Source organism: Odocoileus virginianus, chromosome 17, assembly GCF_023699985.2.
Source record: "Odocoileus virginianus isolate 20LAN1187 ecotype Illinois chromosome 17, Ovbor_1.2, whole genome shotgun sequence".
Classification (NCBI taxonomy): Eukaryota; Metazoa; Chordata; class Mammalia; order Artiodactyla; family Cervidae; genus Odocoileus; species Odocoileus virginianus.
The window spans coordinates 48,766,907-48,786,577 of NC_069690.1; the positions used below are offsets into that span (position 1 = coordinate 48,766,907).

The 19,671-nt window shown below is 39.0% G+C and overlaps 1 protein-coding gene across 12 annotated transcripts in view; it reads left to right on the plus strand.

Annotated features, from left to right (window-relative positions):
* The window catches only part of BPTF (bromodomain PHD finger transcription factor), a 132,263-nt gene that overhangs the window by 92,678 nt on the left and 19,914 nt on the right, over window positions 1–19,671 (plus strand). For 7 of the 12 annotated variants that reach the window (XM_070479764.1, XM_070479762.1, XM_070479767.1 and 4 more), the window contains 11 exons: window positions 628–752; window positions 1,510–1,638; window positions 3,770–3,920; window positions 4,873–4,996; window positions 7,869–8,115; window positions 8,487–8,648; window positions 8,866–9,017; window positions 9,913–10,021; window positions 13,921–14,138; window positions 17,339–17,561; window positions 18,312–19,246. In XM_070479764.1, the coding sequence (XP_070335865.1) occupies window positions 628–752; window positions 1,510–1,638; window positions 3,770–3,920; window positions 4,873–4,996; window positions 7,869–8,115; window positions 8,487–8,648; window positions 8,866–9,017; window positions 9,913–10,021; window positions 13,921–14,138; window positions 17,339–17,561; window positions 18,312–19,246 (2,575 nt within the window). The remainder of the gene's footprint in view (window positions 1–627; window positions 753–1,509; window positions 1,639–3,769; window positions 3,921–4,872; window positions 4,997–7,868; window positions 8,116–8,486; window positions 8,649–8,865; window positions 9,018–9,912; window positions 10,022–13,920; window positions 14,139–17,338; window positions 17,562–18,311; window positions 19,247–19,671) is intronic. The other 5 variants (XM_070479765.1, XM_070479772.1, XM_070479766.1 and 2 more) reach the window with 5 other exon arrangements.

The following is a 19,671-nucleotide window of genomic DNA, read 5'->3' on the forward strand; positions in this document are numbered from 1 at the left end:
TTAAATTATTCATTGTATCAAAGAATTCCAAAACCATATTAATGTTGCTAAAGTGATATTAGTTTTAGCAGTATTTATCATTCAGTAGTTCCATGTTTTGCAGAATCACCATTTGAATACAGAATTTCGGTCCATCTGGAAAGCTCTTGTTGGATTTATGAGGTCTTTTTGTTTTTGTTTTGTTTTTTGAGAAAATTAAACATTTTCAGATTTGTTTCAGCAAAAATCAGTCAAGATTTTATCCTTCAGATCACTTATCATACTATGACATTATTTCTTCATGTTTATTTTCTCTCATAATTTTTCTAACACATAGTTTAGAATTAGGCTGAATTTATAAAATCTGTATAACTTATTGCCATATCAGTCTTACAATGAAATATTCTTGTTTTACAAATTTATACAGCATTTGAGGTGACTGCAACCCCCTTTTAAATCGTTAGATGCATGTTATGCCTGGGAATAAAAAAGTTATTTTCTTAAGGGACACATAATAACCAAAGCGCTTACAAAGCCATATTATAAATATTGAAGTCACAATGAGGACAAAAAGCAGTCCTTCAGTTTAACACAGTGTGTGTATGTGTGTTTATATACATACATGGTTTTTCTGGGTTTTTCTTTCAGGTATAGGCTTCAGACTGTGAAGTCCTTAGCTGGAGTGAGTCTCATGTTACGGTTACTGTGGGCAAGTCTGAGATGGGATGACATGGCAGCTAAGGCTCCTCCGGGAGGAGGGACCACACGGACAGGTAAGGGGTTTTTTTTTATTTTCTAATTTAAGTTTAAAAGAGAAAATCTCTTGATAGTTCATTGTAAGCGTATCTATTATTTATTAAAAGATAGTGCTAGTATTTTTAAAATGTGCTCAGTTGCTCAGTCATGTCTAACTCTTTGCGACCCCATGGATGGTAGCCCACAAAGCTCCCCTCTCCTTGGGATTTCCCAGGCAAGAATACTGGAGTGGGTTGCCATTTCCTTCTCCAGGGTATATTCCCAACCCAGGGATCAAACCTGCATCTCCTGCATTGGCCAGCAGATTCTTTACCACTGAGCCACCTGGGAAGCCCATTTTAAGAACACAGCTTTGGTAAAGTTTGGCAGCATATGCTATAAAATCTTGGGGGTAGGGGAGGGGTTTGAATTATAAGATGAATCACTAATGTGTGAACCACTGTGAAGTTTTAGAAGTTATTTCTTACCGTACACTGGGACACCTGGATCTCTGTGCTTGCTGCTGCTTTCCTAGGGTTTTTATTATTTTGACTGAATTTTACCACCAGGAACTAAGCTGTCCCCAAACATCATTTTGCTCGTTTTAGAAATTTTCAGTGAGGAGGACACTCAGTCTTGTTGCAGTCTGGGATGGTGCTGCAGCTCTTCATTAACCAGATGTTTGCAGAGGTTCAGTCCTTGTGTGTCTTTTTTTAAAGCACCAGATGCTGTACTTTTTTATTCTTTGAATATTTTGGGTGGTTATTAATAACTGTGTGAATCAAATTTCCATAGAAACATCAGAAACTGAAATCACAACAACAGAAATAATTAAGAGGCGAGATGTTGGTCCTTATGGCATTCGATCTGAATATTGTATCAGGAAAATCATTTGCCCCATTGGAGTTCCAGAAGCACCAAAAGGTAAGGAGTAGAAAGAATTCTGTTATTATTCACCTGTTAGCCATATCTTTTATGAATTGAAATTTGGTTCTCATTACTTTTTAATAGTTCATTGTCCATAGGTTCTTGTGGGAGGCACCTTAAAATGCCTTTTTAACAAAAATGTATTGTTAGTTGGAGGATGATTGCTTTACAATGTTGTGTTGGTTTCTGCCGTGTGTCGGCGTGAATCAGACATAGGTGTATACACATCCCCTCCCTCTGGACCCTCCCTCCCACTCCATCCCGCCCTCTAGGCTGTCACAGAGCATCAGGCTGAGCTCCCTGGGCCACACAGCAGCTTGCCGCGAGCTGCCTGTTTGACACATGATAGTGTAAATATTTCACTGCAACTCTCTCAATGCATCCCACCCTCTCCCCCAACTGTGGCCATAATTCTGTTCTCTGTCAGAGTCTCTGTTTCTGCCCTGGAGTGTTGCTTTAACTCTTCATTCAACTTTTGAAAGCAATACTTTTTCATCACAGACAGTTTCATCTTTAAAATGATACTTAAGTAATAAATATAGCAAGATTCCCCTGGGCACTGTGATGCCCACAGTCAGCAGTGCCCAGCAGAAGAAGGGTACAAATACCTGTTCTAATTAAGATGTGGGGCAGTGGTTGACCCCAGACCATCAGCTCCAAGACTCAAGCCTTCGAATGTGTCTGGTTGTAGTCCTGGAGCCTGCTGCAGAATCTGACACAGAAGTGATCACTGAAGATGTGTTGACTCAAGGGTTCAGGCTCTTGTGTCATACGTAGGTGCTCAGTGTAGATTAACCTAACAGGTGTAAAGAGTTAACTCAGGAAACATGGACAGCTATATGATAGGTACTAGGTGGCAAATATATAGAAGAATGGGATCCAGCCCTATTCTCAAGGAAGCAAAAGGTATGATAGTACTATATTGAAAATCAAAACTATTAATACTAAAAAGAGTGCAGTAAGGTGTCCAGATTCAAGATCTATAATTAGACAAAAGTCAGTAATTTTATTTTATATGTGTAGTAAAAGTGCTTAAGGAAAAATCTCTTAAGAAGTGTGTAAAAAAAAAATGCTGTTTATAGATAGAAGCTTACTATTTTATAGAAGTTAATTGTCCCCAAGTGGATAAAGTTAATTTTTTGAATCTTGATTGAATTAACTCAAAAGCTCATCTTGGGGAATAAATAGGAATGACTTTTTTGAAAAGAGTACCAACGAGGAGGGTGCCTGTCCTAAAAGATGATGGAATACTAGTAGAATTAAAGCAAGGGCGTCCTGGAACACTGATAGGCAGAGGCACACAGATGGAAAAATGTGTTCCTGACCAGTCTCAACCTCAGCCATTCATGCAAACCACTGCCAGTCTTCTGAAATCACTCTTCTTATATCACTGCATACAACCCAGCTCCTGCTGCTGTTTCAGTTTCCTTCTGTTGCTTGCCTGTGATTCTGCTGCTTCTCTTTTTCCTGAACATATGGGACGGTTCAATGCTTGTCTGTCCTTACTTTTTATTTTTAAAATCTTATCATTAGAAATTATATCTGTTCTTAATAGTTTCCAATCCTTTCTCTCCGTTAGTAACTCTCCAGTCCCTCTTCTCGGTGCCATGATCGGGAAATACAGATTGCCAGGGCTGCACATGTCAGAGACCCCCCCCCCCAGCCCACCTGGGAGGACAATGCCGTGCTTCTTGAAGGAAGTTGGTGTCCATGTTGTGGTCTGAAGGATGGTTAAGCAGCAGTCAAATGAGGATGAAGGGAGCTAGGAATAGTGTGCAGGCAGAGGGAACAGGCTGGGTAAAGGCTCATAGGACTTTTATATCAGGGGCCAGCAAACGACAGCCCATAAACTTTGACCCACCATCTGCTTTTGTTAGTAAAGTTTGATTGGAACACAGCCGCACTTACTACTTACATATATGTTGTTTTTGGCTCTTTTTATGATACAAAGGCAGTGTTGAGAAGTTGTAACAGAGACCATCTGGCCTGCATAGTCTAAAGTATTTACCATCTGGCCCTTTAAGAGAACTTTGCCAATCCCCGCTTTTCATGATATAAGAGAAGATGCCAGAAGTACTATAATTTTAGAAGCTATATTGCTTAGAATACTCTGGTTTCTTTTCCAAAGAAACACCTACACCTCAGAGGAAAGGCCTTCGATCAAGTGCGTTGCGGCCAAAGAGACCAGAAACGCCCAAGCAAACTGGCCCTGTTATTATCGAGACCTGGGTGGCAGAGGAAGAGCTGGAATTATGGGAGATCAGGGCGTTTGCTGAAAGGTAAGGAAATGGCTTACATATGATCAGATATTGAAGATTTCTGTCACTTCAGAATTCAAGAATTACTTCTTGAATAGTTTATTCAGTATGTCCTAATTTTGATCCACATTTTGATTCTCTAGCTGTGTGTTGTTTATGAAGGGCCTCTTCCTGATTTTTATGATCTATCACCCACTTGTCAGTTGTGAATTACCTTGATTTATTGTTTTACTTTTAAATTGAAATAATTTTATACTTTTATGACATTTACCCAGATTTCACTTAGTATTAGATTCCAGATGCCTGATAGGATACAGGCTTACTCATTTTCTTGCACTTTGCAGATGACTGCTTTTTTTGTTGTTTTTTGGTTTTACATACTGAAGGTTTGTGGCCCCCCTACCTTGAGCAAGTCTGTTGGCACCATCTCTCTGATACCATTTGGTTACTCTGTGTCTCTATATCACATTTTGGTAATTCTTAGAATATTTCGAAATTTTTTATTATCATATTTCTTATAATAATGTGTGATCAGTGATCTTTTTTTTTAATTGAAGGATAATTGCTTTACAACGTTGTGTTGGTTTTTGCCTACCACAGCACGAATCAGCCATAAGTATACATGTATCCATCCCCCATTTCCTGAACCTTACTCCGACCCCTGTCCCCACTCCCCATCAGTGATCTTGGATGTTACCACTGTACTCACCGAAGGCTCAGGTGATTATTAGCATTTTTTAACATCAAAGTATTTTTTAAATTAAGGTATGTACATTTTTTTAGACATAATGCTTTTGCACACTTAATAGGCTACAGTAATAGTGTAAATATCACTTATATGCACTGGGAAATCAAAAAAATTCATGTGACTCACTGCTATATTTGCTTTATTGCGGTGGTCTGGAACCAAACCCACAATGTCTCTGAGGTATGCCTGTAGTTTCTGACAAATTCCTCCTTTCTTTCCCTGCAGAGTGGAGAAAGAAAAGGCACAAGCAGTTGAGCAACAGGCTAAGGTTAGTGAACAGAAGAAGGCAGAGGACTTCAAGGCCCAAATGGAGGCTCACCTCAAACAGCAGCGATTGGCTGCCCAGCAGGTGGGGGAGTTGGTACTGTCCCACCTGGCAACGAATTGACATTTTTAGCCAAATTCATGCACGCTAAAAGCACAGTAATTATATGTTTATGTGGTTTTGTTTTTATGTGTATCTCACACATGTATCTTAATTTCAGTACTTGAAAGTAATTCTGTGGATATACCAAGCTGTGTTTTTGCAAAAAGTGTACATATTTGAAGAACACTGTTTGAAGTCTAAGTTCTTCTTTGTTATATTTCAATGAGTAGGTTCTTTTTTTTTTTCCTGGCTGTGTCATGTCGTGTGACAGGTAGGATCTTAGTTTTCTGACCAGGGGTTGAACCCTCACCTCTTTGAGTACAAGCAGAGTCTTGTTTTTGTTTTTTTTTTTTTTTAACTTTTTATTTTGTATTGGGGTATGCCCGATTGACAAACACTTTTGTCGTAGGTTCAGGTGAACAGTGAAGGGACTCAGCCATACATAAACGTGTATCCATTCTCCCCCAAACCCCTCTCCCATCCAGGCTGCCACATAACATTGTGGAAGCACAGGGCCTTAGCCACTGGACCATTAGGAAAGTCCTGACAAGTAGCTTCTAAGGATAATTTTTTCCTGCAAAATTTTGAGCTATAAAATCTCTTAGCCTATGAAAAAGCAAATTGTACCTGATAACTTAGGGACCTGCATAAAAGATAGTTACTGCTTCATATTGTTAAGAAGATACTATAAAAGCTTTTAGCCAAACTTGAATATATAAATTTTCAGGATATAGATAAAATAGATACCATGAGCTTGGTGACACAAAACTAAATTAAAAATTAAATATTAAATCAGATTCTTCATTTCCTCACATTTTACCTTGGCCCTCATATTTTATAAAACATTTTTCAGGTTCTTACATATCTTTTACAGTGGTTCACTATGGGTCATCTTTACTTAGTTCAGAGTTTGAGATAACAACACTTCGATTTTGTTGTGTCTGTCCACTTATGGAAAGACTGGCTGGTTGTTTTGTTTTTCATTTTATGGATGTGTTTTATCATCTCCTCGATGCAACCTAAGGTTTTGCTTTGGTTGTGGGAGTGGGGGGTGGGCAGGGAGTCAATTTCTATAATTTGATAATGAACTTTTCTCTGGCAGTTGAAAATCAGAACCTGAACTTGATTTATTACCCATTTCAGTCCCCCAGGAACATTGTTTTCTCTGTTTTTCCCATGTGTGTCAGTTTCTGAGGTGTTGGACATACATCCTGGATATAGCTTAATTGAACAGAGCAGGATATACTTAATTTATACATTACTTCAGAATCTTTATTCAGAATCTTTCTTGAAACAGGTCAGTCTTCATTTTAATATACTTTTCAAATTTAGCAGTGAAGATGATCTTAACTTTTTTTTTCATGCAGAAATTAGGTACTAATGACAGCTAGAATTTAATGACAGACTTGCCTTTTTGAATATGTGTACAAACCCAGCAGATTCTGTGGACATATAAAATCTATGATTTCTTTTACCCTTGTAATTTTTTTATACAATTTTAAAGGTTATGCTTCATTTACAATTATTACAAAATATTGGCTGTATTTCCCGTAAGTCTACATTTCCAATATTTAAAGGCATAGACCCAGAAAATAGCTATGCGTTTAGGGGGATGTGTTTGGTCTCCTTTTTAAAAAAAAAAATAATAATAATAATTTAGTCAGATGAGATTTCTAGGAATCTAAAACTAAACTCCTTTTCTTCTTAGAAATGAGAATTTATATAAAATACCTCACTTTATTTTCAGGCATACAGGACATATACAAAAGTAACAGTAAAAAGATTGGGTGTGCTGTCTTTGCTGAGCCGTTTTCGAGGGCAGGAAATACTTCAGCATTGAAATTTGATCTTCGTACACAACTCAGCTCCACCATGTACTAGCTTTGTGACCTTAGACTAGTTTTACAAACTTGAGTCTCAGTTTCCTCATCTTTAAATCATAATTTAAAGATCCAAACATTAAATAGGATAATGAAGGTAAAGGGTCTCCCACCAGGTTTGTAGTCAATGCCATCTGTAGATTTTACATGTGTAAACGTAAGCCGTCATGTCAGTAAGCTGTCAGGAAAAGGCAGCAATCTATGGGTAAAGAAACATTGTCTTTGATAACCCTATAGTCTGAAAGATCAGATTATACCATTCTGTATAAAATAGGCTTAAGGATTTTTATGTAAAAATACTTGAACTGAAAAATATAAGTCTAGAAAAATTGTTTATAATTTTCAGCTTGCGTGATTGCAGGTTTGCCAACTTGAATAGTGATATTTAAATATTGATCTGTTCTTGGGGACTTCCCTACTGGCTCAGTGTTTAAAACTCTACTCTTCCACTGCAGGGGACTTGGGCTCAATCCCTGGTCAGGGAATTAAGATTCTGCGTGTCACATGGAAAAGCTCCCCCACCCCCAAATTGACTCATTCTATATTATTGGATAAATGAGCATCATGATAAAACTGAATCCTTTTACAGGCCCATCATTTGCTGTCTATTCTAAACCCCACCACCGAGTCGCACGATATCCTTGTGTCTAGTAAGATCACCCGTGTCTCTTGTGTTTTCAGTCTGAAAGCTTGGACCTTTACATGGACTGGAAAAACATGATCATTTCAAATTTTTGTTGTGAAAAGCTATTTTTAATAAAGTATATGTGATTTAGAGTCATAAAAGTATTGCCTTCCTCAAGAAATTAAATTCAGGTGTGAGTTTATATGAGCACATTTTTAGAAGTAAAGTATTTTTAGAAGTTTGCAGTGCAGTTTCTTAGATAAGAAGGAATTGTGACTGGACTTCTTACGGAATGGTGTTTTTATTTGAAATGATTTTTGTTCATGATTTCTCTCCCTGACTTTTCTAGAAACGATTGGAACAGCAGAAGCCTACAGTGATTGCAGCTTCTACTACTTCCCCAACAAACAGTACAACTAGTACCATCTCTCCAGCACAGAAAGTCATGGTGGCCCCCATAAGTGGCTCGGTCACAACCGGAACTAAAATGGTACTCACTACTAAAGTTGGATCTCCCGCTACAGTAACATTCCAGCAGAACAAGAACTTTCATCAAACCTTTGCCACCTGGGTTAAGCAAGGCCAGTCAAATTCAGGTACACACCTGTGATTAAATAAAAGATTGCTTTCATTCAAGAAAAAGAAATTTCAGTCCTTTACCTACTGAAATATACTGAAATGAAACTTTTCTTAAGAAAATTCTTTTTCTTCTGCAGCCGGTTGAGCAAACCAACTATAACAGTAGGTTTGTTACAGATAATGTTCCTAATATTACATTAGCAAAACTCCTCTCTTACATTATTTCACTTTCAACATTTACATGGTTCACTTACTTTGAGTGGAGTGCAATGTTTTTTTTAAAAATACCAAAATGAGCCACATTTCATGCATTGGTGCCTTCCTAGAAGTCACTGCGTTGCTGGTTATTTTAAACCTGAAGCTTATCGAATGTCTTATGCCCCATTAGCCACCAGCACAGCTGCCACATCTGCTCCAACCATTGCCAGCACAGGTCAGACGTTCCAAATTACAGGCAATCCAGTCACTATGGCAGGAAAAGTAATTACCAAACTTCCACTTCCTGCAAACAGCAAGATTGTCGCTGTAAATGTGCCAGCAACACAAGGAGGTAAGGGAAATGTGGAGAGTTTTAATTCACATTTGCCAGATCATACTGTTGCCATTATTTTTCATTTCCTTTTCACTGATTTCAGTCTTCGGATCTCACATTTTATGTAGCCCACTAAAACCCCCCGCCACACCTAGTTTCTCCTCAGAAACCAAGCAATACCTGAGGTGTTATTAAAGAAGCAGTTATTAATGACTTCTTCGTCTTTTTTTTTAAGGCGTTGTTCAAGTACAGCAGAAAGTCCTGGGTATCATTCCATCGAGTACAGGTACAAGTCAGCAAACCTTTACTTCATTCCAGCCCAGGACAGCAACAGTCACCATTAGGCCCAATACCTCAGGCTCTGGAGGAACCACAACCGCTTCCCAAGTAAGAGTCCTTTACAGGGTTATTTGATGTTAATAACCACATTGGTTGGAGTTTTTAGAATGGCCTCCTCCTGGATTAATCTAGCTCCTAATTGTTCTTTGCCCTTTACTTTCTCTGTGACAAAAGTATTGATTTTTTAAAAAATCTGTTAGTTATATTTCTAGTGAACTGTTCATTTTTAACATTTTGTTAATAGCACATTAGTACACTTATGAATCATAAAGATTGCTTTTCCAGGATTTTACAAAAATGTTTCTTAATTGAAAACAGTGGGGAACACTGGATCACCCAGGAGAACATTCAGTACAACTAAGAAGTAGAGTGAAAAATACTATCCACAACCCTGAAACTAGTCTATCAGCTGATACGCATACATATTAGATACATCATTTCTTTGACACTAGTATTATGAAAAAGGTTTAATGTTTTGCAGACTTGAGAATGTTTTAAACCTAACACTGAAAGTAATATGCTCCATAGTCTTTCTTTTAAAGTATGAAAGAGCTTTTGACTTCCAATCTTGCTCCTGTGTTCTCTGGGTTACAGATAAAGATTGATGCTCAGGAAAAATGGGACTCCTCGTTTTCCTATGAGCAACTGTGGTGGTTATAGAGCAAGCTTTCCTGGGTCTTGTTCTTTTCTTTTAGTCTGTAGGCTATTCTTGGTATCAGTGATAAGGAATGTTGTATGATCTGATTTGAATTCTATTTTCTCCCCTCAAAATTTTGTCTTTATTCTGATGCTTCATATAATTTAATATGTAATATCCAAGAGTCTCTGTCATTTCTGTAGACATGTTTATCAATATAGAATGTTTAAAGATCTCTGTTCCTGAGTCCATCATGCTGTAGTCTTTTAAAAACATTTAATTCCTTGTCCTTTGTGTCATTTGTAGGTCATCACAGGGCCTCAGATCCGCCCTGGTATGACGGTGATTAGAACTCCACTCCAGCAGTCAACACTAGGAAAGGCAATTATTCGAACACCTGTGATGGTACAGCCAGGTATTCATCCACCCCAGCGTTATCATTTTACATCTAAATAGCCAGTGTAGGAAATCTATAATATTCTGCATTTGGCACTCCACATATTTCTAAATACCAATATGAATTAAGATTTCAAAGCATACTAAATTTCTGATTTATCATGGGATGTCCCCATCGATTTTATTTCATTTCTGGCATTGTCCATAAGAGAAAAGCAGATTCAAGTATACTTGTTTAAAATGTTCTTAAAACCTCTATTTAATGGGATATATAGATTGAAATCATTGGCTTAAAGAGAATGAGCAAAGAAATCAGTTTGTGTGGTAAAGGACAGATAAAATCAAAGAAATGGCTAAGAAGTATTTAAATGGAAAGCATGAGACAAAATTACAAAGGCAATCCCTGCCCTTTTTAATGTAAATGTTAAAGCTCAAATATTAAAAGTTGAAGCCAATAAAGACTGAGTGGAAAAACTTTTATGAGAATGTACCTAAAAGCAGATTACCACAAAAGGTTTAAAAAAAAAAAAAGACGGTTAAGGATACATGAAATAAAGGACAAAAAAAAGAAGAAGGGGGAGAGAGAAGACATCAATAATCCTATTAATACTGAACAAAGTCAAATTCAAAATTAAAAAAAAACAACAACTAGGACACAGGGTCATTTTATTTATTTTGGCTTAAAGCTAAAGATTGCAGTGAAGATGTAATGTTGTATCTTTAAATAAGATGTCATTGAAGTGTATAAAGCAAAAACTATTTGAAATCAAGGAAGGATTAGCAGAAGCATAATAGACCAGAACCAGACTATATCAATTTTGTACCTTTAGGAATACACATTAGTTGCAAATATTTATGAGCTGTTCCTATGAAAATGGTCTTAAAATGAGCCATAGGTAAAACCTTGATGAATTTCAAAAAGTAGAATATGAATATGTATAGGCTACATTTTTTGTAGTGAATCTAGAAATTAATATTAAAGTATTATACTAATAACTTTTATTTGCTTGGAATTTAAAAACGTATGTTTTCAAAAGTAACTTTTATGTTAAAGAAAATAAAATGTGTCATCACAGATTATCAAATAGCAATTAAGCCAGGCTGCAAAGCTGAACTGAGAGGCAAATTCATTCATTCAACAAATATCTGAGCACCTACTCTAGGCAATTGAAACATGTTGGTGAACAAAACAGACTCAAAAACCCATATTAAATCTTAATCGGAAGTTAGAAAAATATATAAAACAAGTCTTAATGAAAATAGGAAGTAAAATAAATACAAGTAATAATGATTATAAGGCAGAAAAGGCAAATATTAAACTCTTTTTTGCTAGTCTGATCTTGACAAAAGGAAACAAAATGCTAGTTTACTAAAAGTAGGAATGAGAAAGTGCCATAAAAATAGAATGAACTAAATCTTTTTGAATAACAAGGCATAATTATATACTATGTTTATAAATTCCTAGTCTTTTTAAAAAATTGTTTTGGCCTTGCCACATGGTATGTGGGATCTTGGTCTCCTAACCAGGGATCGAACCCACGCCTTCCTGCGGTAGAAGCATTGGAAGCCACTGGACCACCAGGGAAGTCCCCTAAATTTCAAGTCTTAATGACTCATATCAAGGAAAGAGATTTGGGAAGTTGCCATACTATTACCTACAAAAAAGAATTCTAGACCTCATGGGTTTATAGATAAAATTCTCTGAAATGGTTGGAAAACAGTTTCTTTCTTATAAGAAATAGTTTCAGGGCATAAGGGCAAGGGGTGGGATTGATTTTTTTTTTTTCCCATTCGTTTTACAGATTTAGCATAATTCTAGTCTAAAACATGGCTTGGTATTTTTTTGAAACGGCAATCCCCTAAGGCTTAAGCAAAATTTATCCCAGAGAAGAAAGTATGGTTCGTTATTTCAGTTAATACTACAATGACGATTGATGAAATTTACTATCTGTGTTTAAAAATAGCTATCAGGCAGCTAACTTAAAGAGCAGATAAAACTCACGTAAAGAAGAAGAAAAGTTTATAGATGATAAGTGATAATAGACTTGCATATGTGAATATATATGACTATGTCTGGTGTGTTGTATGAAAAGCAAGGTGGCCAGTGGGGCTGGGGGTGCCCAGTGAAGATTCTTTGGAGTTGTGGTCAGAGAGATGGAGGGAGAGTAGATGTGTGCTGTGTGAGTGTGTGCAGGTCAGCGTATCCCTGTGGTCAAGGAGATGGAGGGAGAGTGAATGTGTGCAGTGTGTGTGTGTGTGTCTGAGTGTGTGCTGGTCAGCGTATCCCTATTCCTACCACCACACTCGTTAGCCTCGTTCCCAAAGTCAAACATTCCCAAGATGGAATAAAAAGCGTTTAAAAATTTTTGAGTTTGCGTTTCAATGATCTAAAAATAAATTTAACATGTACATATGGGGGATCATCTGAATTACATCATAAACCAGTCAGTACCAACCCTTTTATCCATCTGTGTTTATGATGACATTGTATCAGTACAAGATGATGAAGTACCTTTTCATGAACTTTTCCTTGAACTTTAGTACAAGAACATAGTGTTGGGGTCCAGAAGTTCTTAAATTCAGGCACTTGCCTACATATACTATACTATTTTTCGATTCATCTTAATGAATCAATGGATGACAATAACCAGGAAAAGTTTAGAAGAAAGAGAAAAGAAAGAAAACTTACCCTGCCAATTTTTAAAGCATATTTTACAAGCCACCAGAATTCAAGAGCATGCTACCAAAGGAAGCTAGCCCAATTGAAGAAATGCAGGCACTGTGATGCTGTCATACTATTTCTGATTGCTGGAATATGTTACTTTAGTGACAGGGCTGGCAAAAGTTCAATGAAATGAGTACCCAGTGGTGGGGGGATTATGAATGAGTATAACCTTTCTAAAATTCAATTTAGTATTGTGTACATACTGTGAATACAGTATCTTTGGGAGGAGTTCATTCTAAGGAAATAATTAGAAGCACAAAAAACTTTATAAGCAGGGATTTCACCATGGTGTTATTCAAAAAAAGAAAAGGGAAAAGTGTTCTAAGGGTCACATTAGATTTAATTTTATACATAATGCATAATATTAACCCCCAATCATTAAAAAATATACACAGGAATAGATATGTAGACACAAAAGGACAAACAAGATGTGAACATAAAACTTCAGAAATATGATGTTATTTACTAATGAATAATGAATTCAGAGTTTGTAAGTATAAAACTAGCTACCAAATAATTACCATTTGATTTTTTTTTTCCAGTTTTATCAGGTTAAATGAGAAACAGTTTTTAAAGATGATGATAGAGCCATTTCAATTAGACTTCATTCATTCTATAGATAAGTTATTGAACAGTAAATATGAAAGCATTAGTTAAGCACATTACTTTAATATTGAGGATATAGGGGTCCTTGCCCTCTTGGTTCTCCCGAACTGTTTGGCAGATAGCTGTAAGAAAAGCTCATTTATAAATGTAATTGGCCCAGAATATTCCAGATTATATGTGTTTTGTTTAAAAATTACATTAGTTAATTATGTGTTATTATTTTTAATTTGTATTCCTAAGGAAAGAGTGCCTAATGGCATTTTTTATATATTCTCTTCAATCTTCCGTATTACCATTTTGGCTTTAAAGTCACAGGAAGAACATTGTTTGTTTGTTTGTTTTTAACTCTTCTACAGACGGCAGGAGTGGGAGAGAGGTTGTCAGTGAGCTGAGTGAAAACAGACCCATTGACAAGCGGGTGGGCCCTGCAGGTGTGGGTATATGACTAAAGGCATCTGTCTGTCGGCATCCCATAAGTCTTTTTGAAAATTGAGAAAATACATTCTTGCGAAGTATTGAAAGATAAATCTCAATTCAGAGTACCACTCAGGGCACAGAAGCACTCTAATGTTTTGCTGTTTACATAGGTGCTCCTCAGCAGGTGGTGACACAGATCATCAGAGGGCAGCCTGTTTCCACTGCGATCTCTGCCCCTAGTACTGTTTCCTCCACACCTGCACAGAAGGGGTTAACTTCAGGAACATCCACCCCGAGTCTGCAGCCTTCAACCTCACAGCCGCCTCGTCCCCAGCAAGGACAGGTGAAACTGACCATGGCTCAGCTCACTCAGTTAACACAGGGCCACGTAAGTAGTGTGACTTCCCTTTCAGCTTTAGAGACATCTGCTGTAAGTTTTAAAACATGTGCTTATTTTCGGAGGTTTAAAAATGTACTTGTTTTAAGAAATGGCTGCTTCCTGGAGTCAAAGAAAAGTACTTTTTTTAAAAATTTATTTATTTATTTTACTCTACAACATTATATTGGTTTTGCCATACATTGACTTGAATCTGCCATGGGTGTACATGTGTTCCCCATCCTGGACCCCCTCCCACCTCCCTCCCAGAAAAGTACTTTTTAAAGGCAGAATGTGATACCACTCAACTGTCCAGAGTCCTGAGATTGTGTGCTATAATAGCAAGGTATTTTATTAGTTAACTAATTTGCTTTGGAAAAATAAAATTTGAGTACATTATGCTGTTTCCTGCAACACCCAGTGTTACTATCAGTTCTATCAGTTCTTCAATAGTAATCCATAGAGTGAGTGTGGTTGCCATCAAAATCCTGAGAGAGATGTTTTAAAGCTTGACAAGCTGATTTTTAAAAAATTTATATGGAAGTTCAAAAGATCCAGAGTAATACTTTTGAAGAAAAGGAAGATTTGCCCTGTGTAGTAACCTGATCAGAGAAGGCAATGGCGCCCCACTCCAGTATTCTTGCTTGGAAAATCCCGTGGACGGAGGAGCCTGGTGGGCTGCAGTCCGTGAGGTTGCTAAGAGTCGGGCACAACTGAGTGACTTCACTTTCCCTTTTCACTTTCATGCATTGGAGAAGGAAATGGCAATCCCCTCCAGTGTTCTTGCCTGGAGAATCCCAGGGACGGGGGAGCCTGGTGGGCTGCCGTCTATGGGGTCACACAGAGTCGGACATGACTGAAGCGACTTAGCAGCAGCAGCAGTAACCTGATATCAAGACTTTAAATTATAGTCCTTCGATAATTAATACAGTAAGGTTCAAACACAAGGATAGGTAGACCAGTCAGTACAGAACAGTAAAAGAGGACCCATATGTATATGCGGACACTTGATATATGACCTGGATGGCAGTGTGAATCATTAAAAGGACAGACTTTTCAATAAAGGGTCCTGGCACAATTGAATATATATGGGAAGCCATGAACTTGAACCACAACCTCAACTCATAAGCTCAGCTTCAGGAAGATTAAAGTCCTGGCTGTGAAAGATAAGACTGTAGTACTTGTCAGAAGGTAGGAAAGGCTTTCTTAAAGACAGAAAATACTCACCATAAAGAAAAAGATTTATAAATTAAACAAAATCAGAAATAAGAACTTTAGTCCATCAAACATAAAAGAGTGAAAAGAGTGAGGGGAAGGTATACATATAGCCAGCCAAGGATTGTTCTCCAGAAATGAAGAGTTATTACTACAGGTTAAGATGGAAAAAATCCAGATAACTTGGTAGAAAACAAGAATAGACACCCTTGATGAGAATAGAGGAACTCTTAAATGTCCACAAATCGAAAAAACTGCTGAACTTTGTTAGTAATGAGGGAAATGTGTTTTAAAACTATATATGAAGAGATTGGTATAAAGTAAAATGTCAGACAAAATCAAGAAATAGCAAAAACATGGAGTAGAATGAGCTCTGATACACAACTGATAATAATGTAAATTGGTTTGGCCACCTTGGAAAACTCAGTACTTTCTAGCAAAGTTGAAGACACAGCATGCCCCAGGTCACAGTAGTTGCCCTCCTAGGTACGTTCTCTCGAAAAGTTCTTGTTCATCTGAGCACCAGAATAATGGACATGAATATATACAGCAGCCATCAATTAGATCAGTAAAGTGAAGATGCCTTCCTACAACAACTGAAATGAACAAACTACCACAATGTAGAACTACACTGTTGAGCTAAATAAAGAAGCAAGTAAAAAGCAGACATACATTATGATCTACTTGCCTAAGATTCAGAAACAGGCAAAACTAGCCACATTGTGTAGAGTTGGGGGCTGCTGCATTGCCTTCCTGGAGGGGACACCAAGGGGCGACCTTCATATTCTTTATAAATGGTACTCCTGAAGTCGTGAGCCTGTGGCCCCATAGAGATCTGTATACACCTCAGTGGTCACAACACGATGAAATGCAGGTACTGTATCCATGAAATTAGTGCTTCCCTCTAGGGCAAAATGAAGGAGATTAAGATCAGAGCAGATCACTGCAGAGCTTCTTGGATACTGGCAATGATGACCTGAATGCTGGGTTTATAGATCTTCACTTCATAATTATTCTTTACACTTTGTGTTTTATGTAGTTTTGACTGTGCACACAAAAAGGATTTTAGAAAAGTAAAAGTGAATAAGGGGCTCATGAGTAAAAGTGCATGGAGCTGAATAAGTGAACTTTGTAGTATGAGTTTTGACTGTTGGAGATTTGGGATGGATTGGTTTTACGCTTGCTTTCTAATTCTCCCTCATGCTCCTGGTGGTTGAGGATTAATAAGTCCTGGACAGAAGTGGTAGTACATAGGGAGCTTTTAGATCCTGGTCCCCATTTTGGTGACAGCTCAGACATTAGTGACCTTCCTCATGTGGTGTTTGCATTCCATGTGTAGAACCTAAGCTTTCTATGCTTCAGCATACGTACATTCCATAGATTGTTTGGTACAAAGTGAAAAAACTGAAACTAGGACACCTGGGCTGCTCACTGTGTCTCACCTGGGACTTGCTCTCTAATTGTAGGCAAGGGACTTGAACTTTCTAACTTGAGTTTCCTAATTGGTAGGAAGAGTGTAGTAATATTTTCTCTCCCTACTCCACAAAGTTACAACTCTTTTGTGAGAATTAAATGAGGCATGTCTAAAGTATGTATGAAGATGCTTTGAAAGTTACAAAAGAATATGAATATAAATAAGGTGATTGAAACTCAGAATTTTGTGGAGACCTTAGTTAGTCATTTCAGTGTTCTTATTTCTAACTGGGAGATTTAGATCCAGGTGAGTGGTGTTACACATTGACGGATTCCTTGGCTGTCCATGTGCAGAACTCGGACTGGAACTCTGGACTGTTAATTCATGGTTTTTTCCACTAATCGTCAGTCTTTTAAAATAAATACTGTTCTTTTAGCTTATCTGTATTTATCTTGGTACTGTTCCATAGACATTCAAATACATAGTTTCATTATTTTAAAGGATCTTTTCAATATAAAAACAGTATACTTACAGTTTGATGCTTTTTGTATACTCTTTACATGTTAGGTGTTTTTTTCTGTAGGGTGGCAATCAAGGTTTGACAGTAGTCATTCAAGGACAAGGTCAGACTACTGGGCAGTTGCAGTTGATACCTCAAGGGGTGACTATACTTCCGGGCCCAGGACAGCAGCTGATGCAGGCTGCAATGCCAAATGGTACCGTTCAGCGATTTCTCTTCACCCCGTTGGCAACCACAGCCGCCGCCACCAGCAGCACCACCACCACCGTCTCCACCACAGCAGCAGGTAGAACCTGGGAGTCGTCAGAAGTGCTGCTCGTTGTCACAAGTTGCTGGGTGACAGAGGAGGCAGGACTGGGGCACACCTTGGGAGGATGTGCCCCGAGCCGACGAGCGTCCACAGCTGACTGGTCAGCCTCACAAGAGCTCGACCAGGTCTCTTGCTCAGACGGACTCCCTGTCACCACCCCTCCAGCCCTTTAAGAATGAAGGAAGGAAAGCAGGGGATGGTGCACAATAGTAGAGTTGCATGGTGACTGTGCCCCTCTTACTCTGTACCAAACCTGTAGGTGCTGATTGAATCACGGACTTGCTCGCAGGGCAGCTGGGTCTCTCCATCTCATAAGCTAGGGCTGAGAGCTCCAAAACCTGAGAGCTTCCCCTGCAAGCTACTGTCTTTCAGGGACCCCATGCCATAGGAGAGGGATATGGGTTGCTTAGCCTGGGCCACAAGGCTAGACTGATGTCCAGAGACTGCGCTTTACTTTTGGAAGCCAGCCCTCTGGAGACTTAGCAAAATGTGTGGAGGGCAGCCGTGAACATGGCCAGGGTTCCTCGATTTAGGCAAGTCCTGACCAAAGTATTTCTAGATGGAGCATTTCCCAAGCTTCAATCCTCCGTCCTGAAATGCAGAATTTTCACCTTTAGAAAATCCCCTTCAAAAAACAAAAAAAGAAAAGAAAATCCCCTTCAAATTCTTCTTAAACCACAGTCTTATGTTCTGGAGTCATAAATATTTGCTCTTGCTTTTTCACAGGTACAAGTGAACAAAGACAGAGTAAATTATCGTCCCCGACACAGGTGCAGCCAGCCAAAAGCCTGCCTCCAGCTCCGTCGAGCGTGAGTCCTCCAGAAGCCCAGCCTCAGCCTGCGCAGCCCGCTCAGCCTCCAGCTCAGCCTTCAGCTCAGCCCCAGCCCCAAACCCAGCCCCCAGCCCCAGCTCAGCCTGAAACTCAGACTCAGCCTGAAGTTCAGACCCAAACAACTGTGGCCTCCCATGTCCCTCCTGAAGCACAGCCCACCCAAGCACAGTCCTCCAAACCCCAGGTTGCAGGACAGTGTCCGCCTCAGAGTAATGTCCAAGGACAGTCTCCTGCTCGCGTCCAGAGCCCACCACAGACTCGAGTACGTCCATCGACGCCATCCCAAGTGTCTCCCGGACAGCAGGCCCAGGGTCAGACTACAGCCTCCCAACCGATTCCAATCCAGCCACATACATCTCTTCCGACACCTTCCCAGGGCCAGCCACAGTCACAACCCCAGGTACAGTCTTCAACTCAAACTCTTTCACCAGGACAAGCGTTAAGTCAAGTTACTGTTTCATCCCCGCCCCGTCCTCCGCTCCAAGTACCGCAGCCTCAGCCCCAAGTCCTGGCTGTGCCGCAGCTGCCACCACAAGTCCAGGTTCTCTCCCAGATCCAGTCACAGGTTGTGGCTCAGATACAGGCTCAGCAAGGTGGTGTGCCCCAGCAGATCAAACTCCAGTTACCTGTTCAGATTCAGCAAAGCAGCCCTGTGCAGACTCACCACATTCAGAATGTGGTTACAGTGCAGGCAGCCAGTGTGCAAGAGCAGTTGCAGAGGGTTCAGCAACTCAGGGATCAGCAGCAAAAGAAGAAGCAGCAACAGATAGAAATTAAGCGGGAACACACCCTCCAAGCTTCTAATCAAAGTGAAATCATTCAGAAACAGGTAAAGTTATTAAGTAAAAGCAGCATGTTCAGTAGCTTGAATGATTGTGCTGTGCATTAGACGTAGTGTTTGGTTGTGTTAGCTTTCCGTAAACGAGACACAGAAGTCATTGTCGCTTCAAGTTAGAAGCAGCACCGCATTGACCAGAACGTATCACATGATTTATGGTTTGGAACTCTGTTGTGTATAAACAGCCAGTACTTACCGGTGAAAACTACCCGTATTTTGGGAGAACTCAGATGGAAAGAATGGACATAGGAAGTTTAAGTATCTTTGAAACTTGAAGGTTTGACTAAGTTTTGAAGCCACTTGAGGCATTGTGGCAATTTGTTTGAAGGTATTTGTAATTGTCCTTCCTTAGTTTGTGTGTGGAGAAGGAAATGGCAACCCACTCCAGTGTTCTTGCCTGGAGAATCCCAGGGACG